Source organism: Mchenga conophoros, linkage group LG14 (genome assembly GCF_057382185.1).
Source record: "Mchenga conophoros isolate Kocher_MC1m ecotype Shallow Benthic linkage group LG14, M_conophoros_male_GT1.1, whole genome shotgun sequence".
NCBI lineage: Eukaryota > Metazoa > Chordata > Actinopteri > Cichliformes > Cichlidae > Mchenga > Mchenga conophoros.
This window is the reverse complement of record NC_140539.1, coordinates 1231308-1250501: the sequence shown is the minus strand read 5'-3', so window position 1 is coordinate 1250501 and position 19194 is coordinate 1231308. Positions and strand designations below refer to the sequence as shown.

Below are 19194 nucleotides of genomic sequence, written 5' to 3'. Positions count from 1 at the left end.
TCAGTCTCTGTGTATAACTGAAGCTTCTGATCACTTACGAGCTGAAATGGCAAATCACCATATCATTTATTTCAGTGCTTCACTGTGAGAATCTCCCCATCACTTAATACACATTTCTATAAGTACATTGCAATAATATGATAATTATGTAAAAGCATAGTTTTCTAGTCTTCTTTTCTCATATTCAAGTATTGCAAGTTATTTAACCGGTGAGAGTAAACGCTGTACTTGAGGGTGAGTTCATATTCTTTCTATGCGAAATCAGAGCAAGAGATTTACAGTTACATTAACATCGTGGGTCCTGTAGCCATTTCTCTCAGGGCGCAGTGTCGGTATAGAGGCCTGCTCTAAAACTGTAATGCAAACACTGCGTGACATTCACACTGCTGGGCGTGGGCATCGAGCAGCAGGCGGGATCGTCTTTGGTGCAGTTCCCGTCGAGCTGCCAGTGGGCAAACAAACAGGTGAGTCCTCAGCCGTGCAGCCGGTCGAGGCTCAGGTTCCGCCCAGCTACAGCAGCTGTCAGGTGTCAGTGCTTCAGTGGTGGGAGCCGTGTGTCGCTAACTCAGCTTTGTCTGTTTACGATATGAGAGGACGGTACAAAATAAATGAGCGCAGGGGCAGACGGGGAGAAGCCGACTCCTCTGCTCTGCTGGGGGACACCGCGGCGGGCTCACCTGTCCCAGGTGCAGCAGTGCGTGATGTGGGAGGCACTAAGAAAGGTAGGCGAGAAGATGTTTTATCTCTGAGGAAAATCTCTGAGGCAGAACATTTATTATTAAAGGACTTTATCGCAGCTCTTGTACTTTTACAGGAACGATGCTCGGCTTTTCTCTTTGTTGTTTGTGTGTTTTATCTAAGGAACTCCTAACAGCTTGTAGTAACTTTACAAACTCACCGGACACGTTTTTGGGTACACCTGTTCGACTACTAGTTACCACAGATATCCAACCAGCCAATGGTACACTGAGCTAAAGAAACACGACTTTAAACGTAGCATGGTCGTCAGATCGACTGTTTGCTGATCTACTGTCAGCGCCTGGGCGTGTGTTGTTTAGAGAGAGCGCTCCAGACAAGAGAAACTATGATGCGATAACAGACATCAGACTTCGAGCTTGGTCCTGCACCATGAAGCCAGGACTTCTTTACGTTTTTGGATTGACCCTAAAATCAGCCTAAACAGTCACATGGTTATCAAACGAGCTGTGGGCCACTTTAGTGTTCAAGTGGCACAAAAACAACCAAACAAACAAGAAAACAGCCACAAATATTTCAGAAAATGTTTTGTTTGTTTGTTTTTATTTCAAATATTGTATAAATAGACTCTTAACTAACTGAAGTCTTTCATTGAACAAACAAACAAACACACTGGTCCCTGTCATTGTGTTCATATTTAACAAAATCAAACTGCACACATGAGTTTGTGACTCTCTCACTGAGCGAACACAGCCTCAGCATGTTTGTGCTCTCTGCTCATATTGGTTTCAAAAAAGTCCCTTCAAGGGCCAAACTGCCTTACATTTATTCACATCGGTATACGGGCCACAAGTAGGGCCGACATGGGCTGCATGTGGCCCCCGGGCTGCGAGTTTAAGACCGCTGTACTAAATTCAGATTTCTGCAGCGCATCCATGTGAAGAGGGTGACGTTGGCAGCATGTGGCCAATCTTAAAGGGTCGTTTAATGGATCATACAACCTTTTTTTGCACAGATAGTGATCGCCTACTCCAGAGAGGTTAGCAAATGGTGATTGGAAATCTATAAAGAATCTAAATATATAATAGTCAGATATAACACTGTGGTTAATTATTAATCTGGGGGCACAGAGTGGTAAAATAAACATTTTATTTCCAGTGAATTATTTTAATACTGAGCTCTCAGTCCTGCCGTAGACGTCTATGGTGACAGGTCAGAGCTCTGAAACTTTAGCCTGCATCCATTTAAACGTTGAAGCTTACTGTTCCACAGCCCGATGAAGGAGGCATGGAAACTGGAACAAAGTTTGGAATTCTAGAGTCCTGACAACCCTGCTAAAAACAGGAATGTGAGGATTCACTTCACTCATCTAAAGGTGTTGTTTAAATGGGACCTGCTTCGTTCTGTGTGCATGTTTGAGGAAAAGACAAAAGCAAAGTGCAGGGAGCTGAGCTTGTACAGGTTACACTGTGAGCCACTTTACTCTTATCAGTCTGTGTTATGCTGTTTATTTATTTTGTTTGCTTCAATGCATTTTATTGAGCTTTTTTTCTCTTTTATTGCAACTATATTTAGCCTTTAAAAACATATTTCATTTGATTGTATTTACTTGAGCTGCGTTTATTCTTTCTCTTTGACTGAGCTCTTTTCATTTCGGTCTTATTTTGAAAAGTTCTTCGACTCTATGCAGGCGTATATGTTGTAGGTTCTGTTGACTTTTTTGGCATCTGTAATGCAGAAGTTACCCGTCATTTAAACCTGACGCTATACTGTGTTGATGATACACTGACATTCAGATAGGTGTCATACAGTAGGTGAAGCACGGCCACATCTTACAGCTACAAGTCATTATGTGTTAAATATGACACTGTTGAGTGTTAAATGATCACTTTTGACAGTGTTATATTTTTAAAAGTAACCTAGTCAGAAGATTAACAATGGCTAACACTGAGCAGTGCTGGTTTTCTAACATTTTGAGTTACTTTCCGGTTAGAAAATCAGCACTGCTCTGTAGAGAGCTGGTTCTGTGTCATGGCGCCACAGCAGTCTGATCCTTCATGTTTTCCTGCAGGTGCCAAACGTTCCATTTATGGTAACGACAAGGTCTACCTCGGAGTCCGTGTCAGAATGCCAGTAAAGGATCTGCTGAGAAACATCCGCCTCACTCAAGGCTGTGGCCAAGATTTGAAGGTAGGCTTGAGGTTCAAAACACACGCGTACAATAAAAGTGTGACAAAGATACAGCCGCACAGAAACACATTTCACTGCTTGGAAAAGGAAATCTTGTGTTTTCTGAAATCATAGTGAGGTTTACAAGTTCCCCCAAACGCTGCACCAACTGAAGCCAAGGCAAAATAAGAAAGTGCGTGTAACATGTGACATGCTGTAGTCATCAAATGTGAGATTATCACAACAGCGTCTTAATAACTGATAACTGCAGGCAGCAGCGCACAACCGGCTGCCGATCACACCCGTTTTATCCTCAGGTAGAGAACTGACCGTGTTCATAATGTGCAGCCGAAAACTGATCTAATGTATCGTCTGCAGCGTGAGCTCACTTCTCAGACGGCACGATGGTGGTGCTGGCTGTTTATGAGCTGAAAGTAAAGGTTCTGTTAATCATGCTTAAAGAGTGAAAGTGGCTTTGCATTAGGTTCACTGTAGGGTCAAAAAAATACTGCATGAATAGGTAAAAATTGGACTTCTGTATAAGTTCTGTATAGTATTATATTTAGATTTATATTCACACTGACGCACTCTTTGTTTTTATCCCTTCATCATCCAACTGTGTGAATGCAGGACAGATGCAGCAAAACAGCCAAAGGTCAGTGCAATCTTTATTTAACGCGGCAGTGTGCACCACGGAGGAGGTCGTGTGTTGGGTTGGTTGGCTTCTTTGCATGAAAATGTTGGCAGTGGTGGGGTTAGCCTATGTTGGATGGATGTGCGTCATCTCATGCGTGATGTTAAGAGAATTTTCCGTCGTGGCAGATTTATAGTGTTGTTTGGGGGTGTTATGGTGTCACGCAGGCTTTTGGGCCTGGCTTAAGAAGAAGCCAAACATCCTGCGTAGAGGTGTGCTGACTTATACTTGACTCTTTGTTCCCCAGGAGACTTAAAACGAGCTAAAACGAGCTCCAGGCGCCGAACTGTCAAGGTCAGTGTTATAAAAGACAGAACTCTGCTCCACCCAGAAGGTTTCAAAGTGCAAAGCTTTGGTATGCTGTAAGCTACATGTCATTTTGAAGAGCAGCTCAAATACTCTGCAGTACTCTTTGGCTTTCAGACACAACAGCCGTCACAAAGCCTGGAGGAGCTGTCAATCATCGTCGAAGTACTGGAAGAAGATCTCAGGACTGGCAGCAGAAACCCATTGTCTCCCCCACCCCTGTCCCCCACTGATCCACCAGTTTCTCCTCAGCTGTCTCCAACTGGTAATATGTTTTTTAAAGCTACTCCTTAAAGTGAGACTGTGACTGGCAATTACTTCCACCCTTGATGTACCACGCTGTCTCCGCTCGGTGCAGGACTTAACGGTGACGAGTACGATGAAATCATTCCCAGCCCCCCGTCCTACATGACCTACTCCCCAGGCACAGCAGAGTACCACCAGACCCCTCCTGGCTTCATGTTTCCCAGCTGCCCGCCCTCGATCTTTGGAATTGTGAGCAAAAATGGTGAACAAAGGCAGGAGTGGTTTGGTCCCAGGAATTACAGTGAATATAACGTGAACGGCGGCGCTTTCTTCTGGACACAGCTGCAGAAAGAGGAGGGCCAGCTGAGGGATGTCTGCGATGCAGAACTGCTGTCCGCTGATGAACATGGCAGGACGTAAGTTTGATAGAAGACTGTCTCTGTATGTATGTTAAAGGTAATGGCCACCAAAGAGGAGGCGCTTTTACTGTTCACCTTGATTGGACGCCCACGAGCAAAAAAACTAGCTGAAATTTTCAGGAGACACAGAGGTGAAATGAAACTGCAGTAATGTACAGTATGAAATATAAATGTTGTTGTTGAACATTAAGTCTCATACATCTATCCTAGCAGAGCATCTACTGACCAGAACTATTTCAAAAAAGAGCCCTGAGGGTAAATTATTCGTGTGGACCAGATCGGGGTTAGTCAGCCGTCGTTATTGCACGGCTGCAGATTACTTTTTAACTTTTTAACAAACTAGAGCATTTAAGCTAGCCAACACATGTCATTAGCCTAATGCTACAGTTATTTTACAAATATAAAAACGACTGAAGAATTAAGAGTCAAAAAGGAACCAGACGATACTACGACTCGTTTGTCCTCCTGCAGTGGTAGGCAGGTTAAATCGTTTACGACCACTGTCTCTCACCTCGCACCGACGGCTGGGCTGCACGGTCCTGCACACGCAGTCGTTCCAGCTTTTACTGCAAAGGGACAGATTTTTACTACACTGTAAAAAAATTGTAATTGTAATATAAAAGTATTTTACAGTTTTGTACTGTTTTTCTTGAATATCATTAAATTCACATAAATAGACTGATTTTACATTTTTACTGGTGATGGTCAGAGGGGAATAGTAAAGTGGAATTGTAAAGCGCTTTGAGGGTCTCATAAAGCGCTATATGAATGCAATCCATTATTATTCAAACCAACTGTTAACTGTATATTTCTGTACATTTAATGGTAAATGGCCTGTATTTGTACAGCGCTTTACACACCCAGTCATCCACCCATTCACACACACATTCACACACTGGTGATGAAGCTACATTGTAGCCACAGCCACCCTGGGGCGCACTGACAGAGGCTTTAAGTATATATTGCTGCATTCATTGACTTTGTTTATAGGTAATTTCATTGTTTAATCACATTAAATTGTTCCTAATTTAATGTTTAAAAGCACGTGAAAAGGCAAAATCCCATGTAAAATTAGGGCAACAAACTGTATTGTCATTACTGAAAATAACCGTATTTTCATGGGAAAGTTATTTCCTGGTATTATTTTGGCGCCCCAGTTGCTGGGATATTACTGTTTTTTAGGAATTTTTTTTACGGTGCAGGGAACCTTATGCTGGAGCTGACAGTCGAAACTGTGCATGTACAGCTGTGGTCAAAAGTTTGCATCCAGTGATCATGGGCAGGAATGTCATGGACGTTCTGGGCTTTTAATGATTTCTTTTGAACTATTGATTTTTAAATTAATAGTTAAATTTAAACAAGAGCTGGGCGCACTCGTTTGAATTTATTTGGGATTTTCTCTAATCCACACAGGATCAAAATATGCATATACCCCCATTAATACTTGTCCCTTAGCATGTTCACCCTCAGTGACATCCGTTTGGCAGACATTAATAAGCTTCTGGATGAATACTTGCTCACTCTGCTTGGCAGATAACTATAAATCTCTTGTCTTAGCAGCAAAAAGATAGATGCACTGGAAAATCAACAAATGTGTCATTTAGAAAAAATCTGTATGCGTTTGTATTGAGGTAATGGGCCCTTTTCAAAATAAAAGTTTGAGCTTGTTGGCTACACTAACATAATGTACTGTTTTTTTATCATTGTGTTGACATAAAGGTAGACAGAGCCACTGTCTAACTTCAGCTTGTGATCTCACCTTTAAAAAATCCAGATGGTGCTTTCTAAACTGCAAATTTCGTGTCTTCTGCAAAGTCAACAAGCTGCCAGCAAATTTCTGTTTGGCAAAGATTCATGAGATCTTCTTCTTTCATCGCTCTCTCATTTTTTCAACCATGTACTTACGGGATCCTGTAACTGATGTCTCAGAGCTGTGCTGAAGGATTGACTTGCAAAACCAGGCTTCAACTAGTTTGGTCACATTTGTTGTCGTTCAACATTTAAGTTCCTTTTTTTCAAAGGGCGTTTTGACATGCTGGAAACTCACGCTCGGTTTTTGTCTTCTGCTGTTACTTACGTTCACCAGGGCACTGCTCTAATTAGTCTGCTGCAAGGAGGACACAAAGAAGCTCACTCAAATGTGCAGACGTCCTTGGACACAAGACAAACTTTCAGTTTACACAGACACAGCTCCAGTTACATTTGCATTTATTGTATTTCATGTATTCGATGTTCGTGTATGAAAACGTTTTTTGTTAAAGAATTTGTCAGACCACAGGAAGAGTAGCTGCCGCAGAAGCTGATGGAGATCTTAATACACAAACAAATAAAGTGTCCATAACCCACCTTTACCCATTTCTGTAGCCCTGTGTCAGTAAAAACTTGAATCGCTTATTTGTGTTTCTCCTTCCAGAATTCTTCACAGAGTAGCATGTGTTGGAAAGAGGGCTCTGGGCTTTGCCATTGCTAAAAGGATGGCCACATTCAACAGCCTGGACCTAAAAGACTCAGATGGCATGGTAAACAGATTTCTATTTTTATGAATATTACAACTATCTGTTGCTTTATACAACATTTCCCTCCAGTGTTTTACAAGCCTGGCAACATGTCAGGCATCATTTTTCTTTGCTTTTAAGCCTGTAACCAGTAAGTTAGCTAACACCACAACGTGACCAGTTTATCAGCAGTACTGGGATTAATAACAGCCAATAAATGAAAATGACAATTGAGTGTTGACATTGCACAGTTTGTCTAACGGGGGAAATCTGCAGTTTACCTCTTGACAACCTGTCGTTTAGAACACTTACAAAAAACAAGTATTAGCTAATCCAAGCTAATCCGAGCTGATGTAAAACACATGGTAGGTGATGATAATGGTTCATCTGTTTCAAAGAAAAAATACCAGCCAGTATATCAAAATATCAGATTTTTAATCCACCAAATATTGCTATTGGCCTTTGAAATCCTGCATTAGCTAATGTGTCCTCGTGGTTTTTCCTGTTAGCCATGTGCAGATAACAAGCACGGGGGATAAAGACGTTTAAAATATGAACTTAATACTGTGTCACCTGTTCAACTAAGATTCTTCCAGCCCGTTCTCCCTCCTGAGGCGTAATATGATGACGATTTGTCACGTCCCACGGCATTCCTGAGGAGCGCGACAGGTGACCGCCCATGTTTTTGTTTTTTTTTTGTTTTGTTTTTTTGGCCTGTCCCGTTTGGCTCTTTTGCATCAGAATTGTTGTCTAAAGGCAAAGAAAGATGCCCAACGGATTTACTTTACCAAACTGACCATCCCAGCCTTGCCGTAATGGTCCATTTGATTCACCTTTTATTGTTTATTTTATTTTCACTTACTGAATACGGGACAGACTTGACTGGGGGAAAGAAGGGGAGAAAGAAAGAGGGAAAGAGAAACAGCTGAGAAGAGGGACGGGGGAGAAGGGCAAAAGACAAAAACCAACAGAATGAGCAGAAAGAAAAAAATGCATATATCGATCACCTGGATCACCTGCTGAGAAAGAAAAAAGAAAACAAGCAGAAGAGAACAAGAGTAATAGCATAAACAACATCACAATGATATATGGGAACATGACAGTAAATACTAAATGTTAAACATTATTGTGCAGCACATAAGATCAACAGAACACAGTGTGCTTTGAGGTAGGAGCCAAAAAGGGTGTAGTTTGTGGGTGTGATCACCCGTGTGTACACCTGTGAGCATGGACGCGCTTGTTTTTTTTAAAAGGTTCCTTCATGTAATGATCTGCTAGAGGGTGTGGGGGGGCCACAGCCCCGTCCTCCAGGGCATGAAGCAGGTATGGAGGAGATCAAAACTCCAGACATCCAGAGGCCCCCAGAACACAAGAGACCAAGGAAGACCAACAGAGGGGCAGCTGCGCCACTGTCCCAGAAAGAGCTGAGGAGAGTCCCAGATGAGGGGTCACTCAGCAGCCGCGGAGCAGAAGCCAGGGGGAGTTGCAGTGACGCGGCCGTGAGCTCCGCCGGCAGCCAGCCGTGCCTGAATGACCTCCGAAGTGGCCCGAGCGAGCCCCAGGCTCCAGGCCCCGATAAGCGGCCGCCAAGGAGTGAGCCGGTGTGTACCTCTACGCCCATCCCCGGACACAAAGAACCACCAACGCACCGATGTCTGAGGGAGGGGGTAGGGGGTAGGGGGAGATAGGCCTCCAAACCTTGGAGGGCCTGAGGTGTCCCCAGAGAGGTGGCGCCTGACACCCAACCTGACATATAGACACAGACATACAGGCACACACAGACACAAACATCCATTCCCACCCTCATGCTCTCATATGCACTTACTCCACACTCAACCAACGTGGAGACAGACATAAAGAGACGCTGTACACACGATCACACTCCCCAAGCGTACTCTACAAACCGGATCTAGGTACCCTTGCCCCTGGAGGGGGAACTGCACCCAGACCCAGGTGGTGTTACCCTTTTCCCTGCGGTGGGGGGAGGCAGACCACCCCGACTCCGCAGCAGCAGGGAGGCCCCACACTCCAGACCGCAGTCGGACGGCCAACTCCTCCTCCTAGCCCCCCCGCTCCAGCAGGTCGCAGAGAATGGGGGTGAGAGAAGATTCCAAACCTCCCTCCACCCGCTCATTGTAGTGTTGATGCATGTGTGTTCTAAGGTGCATTTAAAACCCAGGAGGGCATGGAGCTACCTGCCAGAGAGCAGCAGGTAAGCGCATAGTCCCTCCTGCTAGCCCTCAATGTCTAAGTGTATTTAACATTGAGAGGTGGGCAACGATGCCAGGGGTGGGGTGTACACCCTGATGGTAATTTGGAGTCCGTGTATCGTGCCCACCCCCAAGATCCTATATGTATGTGTAATGAGAGTGTGAGTAATGTGAATGTCTAAGTTGTGGGATAAAATTGAGGCAGAGGCAGCCAGAAGGGGACAGAGGGGGGGGGGGGGGGGGGGGGGGGTAGCCTCCTCTGCACCCTGGTGACACACCCCTACTCCAAGGCCCTGCATGTGTGGGTGGTTGTGGTGGAGCGGGAAGGGGGAGGCAGCTGGAGATGGGGAGGGAAGGAAGGGAGGGGCAGGTAACCCCTCCCTGGGGCCAGCTCCCCCGCTGACCCCAGTAGGCACCCCCATACTCCGCGACCCGCCAGGGAAAGGGGGCCCAGGCCCATCCAGACCGGGGCCCAGTGCAGCAGCGCCTCCCGGCCCCACAGAGCCCGGGACAGTCCACCCAACCCCACCACAGAGAAAACTGCACCCACCCCACCATCCACTCTTCTTCCAGACTACATAAGACAATAAACACCCAGGCTGAGATCTTCCTCCACCTCTCCTGTATCTCCCCCTCCTGCAGAGGCAGCTCCTGAGGAGAGGAAAGCTCCTGCAAGGTGTGACAATCTCCCCCACCAGTTGAAGAGCCCCCCAGGTGGCTCGACGCACCGGCGGCACCCTGCTCCAGGGCTGGGCCCCCATGCACCCACCCGCCCACAACCCCGGCAACACACCAACCAGGACCCAAGTCCCCGAGGCCCGGTCCGGGTCCCAGCCCAGAGACGGAGCGCCCCCAGAACCTCACGCCCATCCCGGACCCACCCAGGGGCAGCCAGGCTACCAGGTCAGTAACCCACGTCCGTCAGCACAGACCCTCCCCTAGCCCCGCTGCACGCAGCCGCGAGGAAACAGTCACCTGAGAGCCAACAGAGCCCCTAACCGGACATGACCGCTACCCCGGGTTGAGCCCCCCAAGGAAGATGCCTCCAGGGAACCCCCCGACGCCCTAAGCCTGTCCCTACCCCCACACCAATCACAACAGTGAAGGCGGGACCAAACTATGACCCCCCACCCCCACTAGGTGATGGAGCTGATCATAGGAGCCCAGAGCAATTGATCTGATGTGGTGGCCGAGGCTGTATCAAGACTAATGTAATCTAATAGATAATTTCTATATTGGTTAGAATTAAGATTATTTTTATTTTTCCAGTTCATGAGGACTGTTTTCTTGGCTATGCATAGGGCAGTGAAGATCATATGGGCTATATTCTTTTCTGAAGTGACATTATCTAAGCTGCCCAACAAACACACTAAGGGGGAAGTTGGAATGTTACATTTCAGACACTTCGATAAGTCTTCACATATCTCGCGCCAAAACTTCTGAACTGGTGGACAGAACCAAAGAGCGTGGATATAATTGTCCGGTGAATTGGTTTGGCAGTGTGAGCAGTTGTTGGTAGACGTAAAGCCCATCTTGAACATCCGATGACCTGTATAGTGCACTCTGACCGCCCATGTTCTTATGCTACGCGCCGGGTGAAATCCAGGAGAATGACGCTCCCGCAGTAACGCACGCTCCAGCCACGTCTTCCAGCACTAACCATAACCTTATCCCTAAACGTAACCAGCACTTTCACGTTACATACTGTTTTCCCAAACGATTGAACTAAAACGAACGTACATGTGTAGATTCATTCCAAATGGTTCTCATGTTTCCTCATTTTTCCGATCTGGTAATCTAGGGAAGTGTTGGGTGCGCAGAAGCGTAACATATCGGCGATACCTAGCGTAAAATGTTACACTCTGGAAGTGAGAACGTGTGGATTCTTCAGGAACATATGTGACTCATCGCTGTATTTCAAAAAGCTTTCGTATACTTTTTATTTTTGCCGTTGGTTTAAGTGGAGAATGATTGACACCCCCCCCCCCCCCCCCCCACCACCACCACCACCACCACCATGACTCCCTGTGACGCTCCTCTCACCTCCTGCGTACAGAGCTGCACGTATTCAGCTTCACTGTTCTATCTGTGTGTTATTGCACATGTTAAGGTCCATATCAGGTGTTACCCATCAGTATGTAATTAACAGGTAACCACTAAGTCTTCCATCAGTTTGCACAACGTCTTGTTCCTAGATATTGTTTTGCAGCCACATTCATGGTAACTATTCAAAGACTTGAGTGCGTTCTGCACCAACATGTTCAGTTCATAGCTTCATGCTTTCCTTTGCTCTCTGTTCAGACTCCTCTTCTCTATGCATCAAAACACAACCACCACCTGATGGTGGCCGATCTGATCTATCTGGGAGCCAACGTCAATGAGACGAACAACGCAGGAAAATCATGCCTCCACCTCAGCGCTGAGAGCGGCTACATCAGAGTCCTGGAGGTCAGAGCCGTTATCATTTCTGCTTGTATAGAGAAAGAACCTGACTGTGTGACAGTACGTCTGCTGTTGGGCTTTTGCTTTTGTGTCCCATCTTTCTGCACAGTTTACAAGCAAGTCAAGAAGCATTACAAGTTACTGTCAGAGACGAGGCTTAGAAAACAGCTGTGATGAAAAATTAAGGTTGTGTAGTTCACTGTGCAAATTGTTAAAGATATTTAAAAAGTTGCCGTATTTTTATTTTTCTAAAGTCTGTCCTCACAGTACAAACATGTATGACAGAGGGCTCAGGCTAAAGGGCTCACTGAATTCCAGAGTGGTGCTGTAATGTAAGCTCTGGCTGTACTTTGATGCATGGCGTCAAGTTTGGGCTGATCAACCTTTGCTTCTTATCTACTGTATTCAATCCAGATGTATTCAAATGTTTTCTAACAGGTTCTAATGCGTGCAATGATGGATGGCATATATGTGGACGTCGAAGCTACTGATAACTCTGGTAAGTCCTCAAATCTTTAAAGCTTTCAGATCATTTTATTCGTGCATCACTGTTTCAAAAACATAATGAGACGATAAATGCAGAACATGGTTATATAAGAAGACAACACAGAACTAAGAGAGAGAAAAGTAAGAGCTTTGATGCCAAAGACGCCTTTGTCATTGCACGATCTTCTATGTTAGTGTGCCAGCAACATGTCCGTCTTTAAACAGCAGCACTTTCTTTGTGGCTTCCTCTCATGTGCTGTAGAACAAAGCCAAAGAAAGACATCTGGCAGTGCTTAAAATCCACAAACAGTGACCTCTTGTTTATTTAATGGCTTTAGTCATTACAGCATGGTTAGCCATGACTGACTAGCCAACTGTCATCAACTAGAATAGAACAAGGTTTCCTTTTTTCATCTTTAACACAAATGAGTGTAAAGAGCAAAGCACGCGAGAACAGAAGACAACAAAACTTCAGTCACAGTGACTAAAAACCTGAAAGCTGCACTTCCTGTTTTTGTCTGCAACTGATTGCAGTTATGCTTAGAAGCACCATTATCCTGCAGCCCTCTGTGTTTCTGCAGGGATGAGTGTGGTACAGTGTGCTTCCATTGCTCTGAAGGCCACCATCTGTGAGGTGGAAAGCAACGAATCCCTCGGTCACAGCAAGCTCCGCACACTCCGCCGAGAGCAAATGATGGAGACTCTGGAGTGTGTGCTGCAGATGTGCAGCTACCTTCATGTCATGGTGAGTCTCGCAGTAACCATGAAACACACATTGCTGCAGCACTATTCATACATTGTTTCTTCTGACCTCTCGAGCCAGGTGACATTTACACACTTAAATAGTCCTCACGTATTTCAAGACAAGCTGTTTTGTAAGGCAGCACTAAATTGTAAGAGTATAAAGAAATAACGACCCAGGATGAATCTGAGCTTCTGCGTGGACTTCACACCGAATCATTGGCCCCACTGATGCTAATCAGTTCGTAAGTCTCACACTTGACAGGAGAGACTAATGATTTTATCATCAACTGTAAATAGGCAATTATCCACTCATGCTTCCAAGTTTGGCAGAATGAAAACAAGCAGACTCAACAGCTGACTGAAGGAGTGTAAGAAACATCAGTATTTATGTTCCTGCAACAACAATGTTAGACTTCAGTCCATCCTTCACGGCAGTGTGGGACTGCTGACCAGCCACCATGTGGAGCAAAACATAATGAGAGACATGAAAAGTGCCAACGTGAAACTGATGTTAGTGATTTTATTGGTGCATTTGCAGCAGTGTAAAAGAGACATTAAGCACAGATTGGAGAGGCAGCTGAAGGGAACTTCTTGACTTCAGTGCTGTCCGTGTTTCATATAGACTAAAAGTACAAAAGTGACAGGTCCAGTTAATGAGGATTCCAAGCTACAGTACACAGTTCGTCTTCAGTGCTTTAAAACTGAACAACATGGTTCAGAATGCTCTGGGTCTACATCTCCTGCTGAACTACAATTTTCTGTTCAGATTTTTTTGTTTTTACAAATTTGAATTTGAGTGAATTTGAAACGATTAACCCGACTGTCCTTCTTCCTCAGAGGGGGCAGCCCAGAACCGGCTGATCTGCCTGGCAGGGCGTTTCAGAGACCCCGACGGTAACGTTTCGAGTACATTCAGGCTTGTCTTTGTCTTAGAGAGGCTGTAATTACTGGTGTGTGTTTTTCTCTCCAAGCATGTGTTCAGGCCTGTTACAGAAACATCTGACATTCTGTGTTTGGCAAAAATGCCTGACTTGCAATCAGGTGTTTACTGTAACCTGCACAGAAATGTTAGGTTCTCATTAGCTGGTTTCTATGAAACTTCCATTGTTTGTTACATTGGAGTAACAACTTGTCCTCAGTTAGGGTGTCCAGCTGATCCAATCTCTTTAAGCTGTTAATGTCTCAGAGCTCTTTGAGGAGAGCTGTGACATTGTTACCTAGAACAAGCCATGTTGGATCTTTAACCTCTTGAATCCACCAGTCAAGCCTTAGGTTTGGGTTTGGTTAACATCCAGCCACACAAACACTGCTGTGCACGTGTGAAACACTTCATTCAAAATGTAACATCTTCTAGTTTCTGAAAATATGGCTGTTTAGCATGTGGCTAAAAACAAAACCCAGCTCTAAGTCTCGACGGGTGCCGGCGACGTGGTGGACGTTAAGAGGTTAAGAGGCTCTGATACCGGAGGACATTAAGTAGTGCCGGGGGACGAGGAGTCCCTCGATCTCTTGTGCATGTATAACTTTCTTTTCTGTCAAATATCATCTCTGTGTCTGTGAACAGTTGTCACTGATTAGTAATCTGGTTAAACACAGAAATGTACGAGTATTACTTCATTCTTGTTTCGATGTTTGAAAAATGAAACCACGGCAGTGAAAAGAAAAACAAAATGATCAAATAAAGTGTAGTCATGTTCATAAATGACATGAAAGCTCCTGTATGAGTCTTTAAATGTCTGATGTGTTTCCATATGTGCATGTGTAGTTAGCTCGGTCACTGCAGCAGATGGTACACTGGTTATAGAGGAGTAAAGACTGATGGAGGAACGTGGGCCGCGCTGCAAACCAGTGTGCCTGTGCTGGAAAATGATAAATATTGGGAATGCACCAGTATATTGGCTGATGGATATTTACCAGAAGTGTCCCATTATTTTTAAATTCCTATTGATATTCCTGCATAACTCACCACAAAGCTGAAAATAATGACTCTTAATGCCAGCACTTACTTTAAGCTGTGGTGAAAACGTTAACAAAGTCAAAGTCCATCTGCCAGCTACGTTTGGTGTTCCAGTCACTTATTGCTTTTTGTTTGATGTATTTGGAGAAGAATGTCAGCATGTATGTAAGACAGCTCGTTGTTAGCACGTTAGTTATCCTTTTAGTTTTCCAATAGTGCCGACAACATAAATGTGACATAAAATTAATATTTACTTATTTGTTTGGGGTTTTATTTTTCATGTTCCTTGTTTGTTCAGGTCTGTTTTAATACTGACTTTTTTCCCCAATTTTGTTTAATATGTTTTGACTCTTTGACTCTGTACATGTGAGTTTGAGCCATACAAAGAAACTGACCAGACCAAATATATGAACATATCTGTATATGTATATACAACACAGTCCTGAGCAGGCAGGGAGTCCACCTGCATCATGAATGAGAAACAGTGTATTTCAGGTGCTAATTTTAAACCACTCGGCTTATGTATTAAAAACAAATGACATCCTAGTTTTAAAAAACACTTTCCTTTATTGTATGGGATTTGTACTGCTGTTATTATGGGATATTATATAAAACATGGGGATTAAATGGGCTCAACTAGGGGCTCCATGTGTGTTTGTGTTATGTAAGCATTATGTCTTTTGTTTGTGGACGTGAGCTCCAGTGTTCACCTGTGGTTAACATGTGTTTGTTCGTTTGTTGTCTTATATGGAGTGGTGCCAACAATTTGACCTTTGGGTTGTTTTCACACGAGTCATAATGAGTTGGTGAATCATCAGGTAGAGCTGTTCCTGCACGTTTTACACTTGTGTGATAAAACATGCTTTTGCTTTTTAAAAAGGTCAATAAAGTTTGGGTTGAGTAAACTTCACGCTGTCAGGTTCATTCATGCATCCGGAAGGGTTTCAAACGTTTGTCGTGCTTGTTTGACGCTGCTTAGCCAGAGGCTAGAAAGCAGAAGCCGTGAGCATTTCTCAGTGTCAGGCTCTGACAATAAATCATGTTTACGAGATCACATCTGCTGAAACCGTTTACTGGGATCAAACGATCCTCAGAGGACAGGTTCACACACAAACTCTCTGTAGTCATCTCCCCTTGCCCAACTTCTGATTACGCAAACATCCAGATTCTGTTCCCACTGCTCGAGTTCTCGTATGAGTCACTGATGAAATGATTTTGAAGCAGACCGTAGATAAAAATGGATGTAGCTAGTGTGAGTAAAGTCTAGTTAGTTCAGCCTAGAGCTGACTGTTTTATCATCAGCGTCTTGATGTTAAACCTGACAACTTTGATCTAACAAGAAGCCTCCTCACACACACACCAGCAGACCCTCGTCTTATGTGTCCTCCTGTGTCTCCAGCAACAAACAAAGTTACTGACTACTCTATAATGAGAACTGTCAATTGTTCCCTTTCAGTTTAAGGCAGAGCCAGCCAACCAGGAGCAGTCTAACATTTGGCATTTTTCCACCTCGGTCACTGCTGAGGTCAAAAATGAGAAATAACCTGATAACCTTCATCTCAGTTCAAAGATGTGACGGGGAGAGGGATCTAAGCTGAGGGGAAATGCCCTTTTGCACCACTAGATGGTGCTCATGACTTTGTCTTTTGTTGCAAATGGGGTTGTGAGGTGCTGTAATACATGCGATACAGTTTATTCCAGTCACATCACCTGGATGGACCCCTGCATTAATCCCTGGTCACTCAGTACTTGCCCGTGGCTCTTCAAAGTCTCCTTTATGGTGGCACAGAATTTACAGTGACTCAGTGTTTCGACCCGAAGCTCAGATTTCCATAGAAGGCCTTATATAAAAATAGTTATGGGTTAGACAATAACAAGCAGCTGGGCAGTACAATGAGACATCACTCACATAGCAGTAAGCAAGTTGGAGGTTTCAGTGCTCCAAACACGCCAATTAAACTGCAAAGACAGTCTATCTGTGGTCTACACCACAGGTATAAAATGTAGTGAAATATACACACACTACACACACACCACAATAATTTACATCTTTGTAATGCATACATGTAGAGACTGATACGGGCTGGGAACCAGGTCCTTGCTGTTATACTTCTGCCTGAAGTCCACTTCCTGGGCACATGCATAATTGGTGCATTGAAATATAAATTCTCCATGGATCCTTGCACTCACCGTCAGATGATGTATGTTACTGGAAACCAGCCATACCTGCTGGACTTGCAGTCGTGGAAAATATATAATAAAAGTCACATCGCAGCACACGTCCAAGTTTCTTTGCATGTTTCTACATTCTTCCAGTCTGCTGGCTGCACTAATGTCAAACATCACATCAGAGAAATAATATGATGCTGATGACTGTGATGTTACAGACTGGTAATATGAAGTTATTTAGTATTAGACTTCAGTGTCTTGCTTTTTTTCTTCACCATTTTTTTGTTTTTTTCACTTCCAGAAGGATAACTGCTCTTCATTTTTATTGACTGGCATCCGTCACTGGGTTAGTTTGAACAGAATCATAAATATCAGTTGCAATATGAGTGGGGGGATTCGGGTGGAGTCGGGTGGGGCCCCATTAAAGAGGTCAGGCGTCTTTGATTGTTATGGCAAACTTTGCACAAATCATTGCTCCAGTTTAAAGCTTGCCAGCTCTCGGGGGCCTCCGTACTGGCCTGGGGCTCCGAGGAGCCGATGGTGGCAAGTAGCACCTCTGCTCCAACCTCGAGTCGTTAAACTGGACTGGACCAGTGTGTGTGTGCTGATCTGACTAATATCCAGAGTTGGTAAAAGTACAGACATTCTGTACTCAAGCAGAAGTACAAATACTACTATTAAAAAATATTACTGTAAAAGTTGAAGTACAGAATCAACTTCTTTACTCCAGTAAAAGTAAAAACGTACAGGCTCTGAAAAGCTCTTTGGAGGATGTTTCTGTTTCTGTGCAAAGCTAACTGAACCTTGTGCTATATTAGCATAATATTAAAATAATATCAGTAGATTTTAATACAAACTTTATTAAACTCTAAATATTCTCATCTTGAATCAGAAGTAAATAGAAAGCAGCTCTATTTTCTTATGCCTACATTATAGTTGGGGACTGTAAACAGGGAAATGTGCACCGTCAGAGGTTAAAGTGGGGGAAACTAAACTAAACTAAACTGGTTGTAATGGTTCAGTGTGGGGAAAAGAATCAAACTCACATTCATTTCCAGTAGATTTTCTTAGTGTACAGGCTGTGATCAGCGGAGCTGCTGACACACCTGGATTCAACCAGATGTTTCCTGCACCGACTCTACACTGTTTATGCCGCCTTTACGTTAGACTGGATGAAGTTGGTGTGAAGGTGGAATTCAGTGAATGAATCTGTGCTACACTGTGAGCTAACTGTGACCACGAAACACAGCCACTGTGCAGCAGTCACTGTTCTTTACTTTAAACCAATCACAGTGCAGCAAACTAACCTGTTTATCCTGCACTGACCTGTGAGTGACAGCAGTTAGTCTGCCCGTCGTTCTCATCTTTCTCCATCTCTGAGTGAAGCTCGCGCTCTTTCTTTTCTCTCCCTGTGAAATCCAGAAGCTGCACTTTAGCTGCAACACACTGTGAGACAAACAGCACACAGTTTGTGTGTTTGCTGATGTTTGTTGAGTTGTACTTCATTACCCACCACCTAAGGTAATATCAGAGCTGAAACTTTATCGAAAATGAAGCACAAACCTCACCATCACAGACGTTTGTGCTTCATTTTCAGTGAGTGACTGTTCAGAGTCAGTGGTGTCGTCACAGCTGCTACAGCCGTCCGTCTGCGGTAGCTCTCAGAACTTATTACCAATATATCAGGAAACATTGATTCAAACCAACAAAGTGTGGCTCAGTACTCAACAGAAACAAACTCTCACTTTGCTGATAAACTAATGACAGATACCATTTTTCAGCTTTAATATTCCATAACATAGTACTGACTCAACCAAGAGGATTTCAGTGACTTGGAACGTGGCATAGCTGTTAATGCCAAACACAGTGAGTGTTTCAGTACTGCGAACATCCTCGAGGAAATCTTACAACATGCTGGCATTTCTGTAGTAGTGTAACTAAGTGTAACTAATAAAGTGGCTGGTTAAGGCGTAATTATCAAATTAAAAAGGACATGGACTCAGATTTGTCACGGCGGGGTGCGCCGATGTGTGTGGAAACAGGACCCAAAAGCAGATGATGACGAGGAATTGTAATGATTAACAGAAAGGTGAACCTTTAATGCGATGACGGCAGGGAAATGAACCAAGAGACCAAAAACAAACAGGCAAAACACTAAGAA

At 44.1% G+C, this 19194-nt stretch overlaps 1 protein-coding gene across 2 annotated transcripts; it reads left to right on the top strand.

Annotated features, from left to right (window-relative positions):
• The first annotated feature begins 453 nt into the window (after nt 1–453).
• Nucleotides 454–15774, top strand: LOC146559043 (uncharacterized). 2 transcript variants are annotated; one of them, XM_085244725.1, is made up of 11 exons: nt 454–722; nt 2768–2886; nt 3496–3520; nt 3807–3853; nt 3983–4130; nt 4224–4527; nt 6944–7049; nt 11537–11683; nt 12116–12176; nt 12745–12908; nt 13745–15774. In XM_085244725.1, the coding sequence occupies exons 1-11, from the start codon at nt 587–589 to the stop codon at nt 13766–13768; spliced, it is 1281 nt and encodes a 426-aa protein (XP_085100851.1). In that variant the 5' UTR covers nt 454–586; the 3' UTR covers nt 13769–15774. The 2 variants fall into 2 exon arrangements, with proteins under 2 accessions (XP_085100851.1, XP_085100849.1); XM_085244723.1 differs by having other exon boundaries at nt 12727–12908.
• The last annotated feature ends 3420 nt before the right edge of the window (nt 15775–19194 follow it).

What these genes read in the sequence shown, in the direction of transcription:
- LOC146559043 (XM_085244723.1), top strand. Translation starts at nt 587, where the DNA reads ATGAGAGGACGGTACAAAATAAATGAGCGCAGGGGCAGACGGGGAGAA. An exon ending in GCTACATCAGAGTCCTGGAG is followed by an intron (nt 11,684 to 12,115) that starts GTCAGAGCCGTT and finishes GTTTTCTAACAG; the next exon opens with GTTCTAATGCGTGCAATGAT. An exon ending in CGAAGCTACTGATAACTCTG is followed by an intron (nt 12,177 to 12,726) that starts GTAAGTCCTCAA and finishes ATTATCCTGCAG; the next exon opens with CCCTCTGTGTTTCTGCAGGG.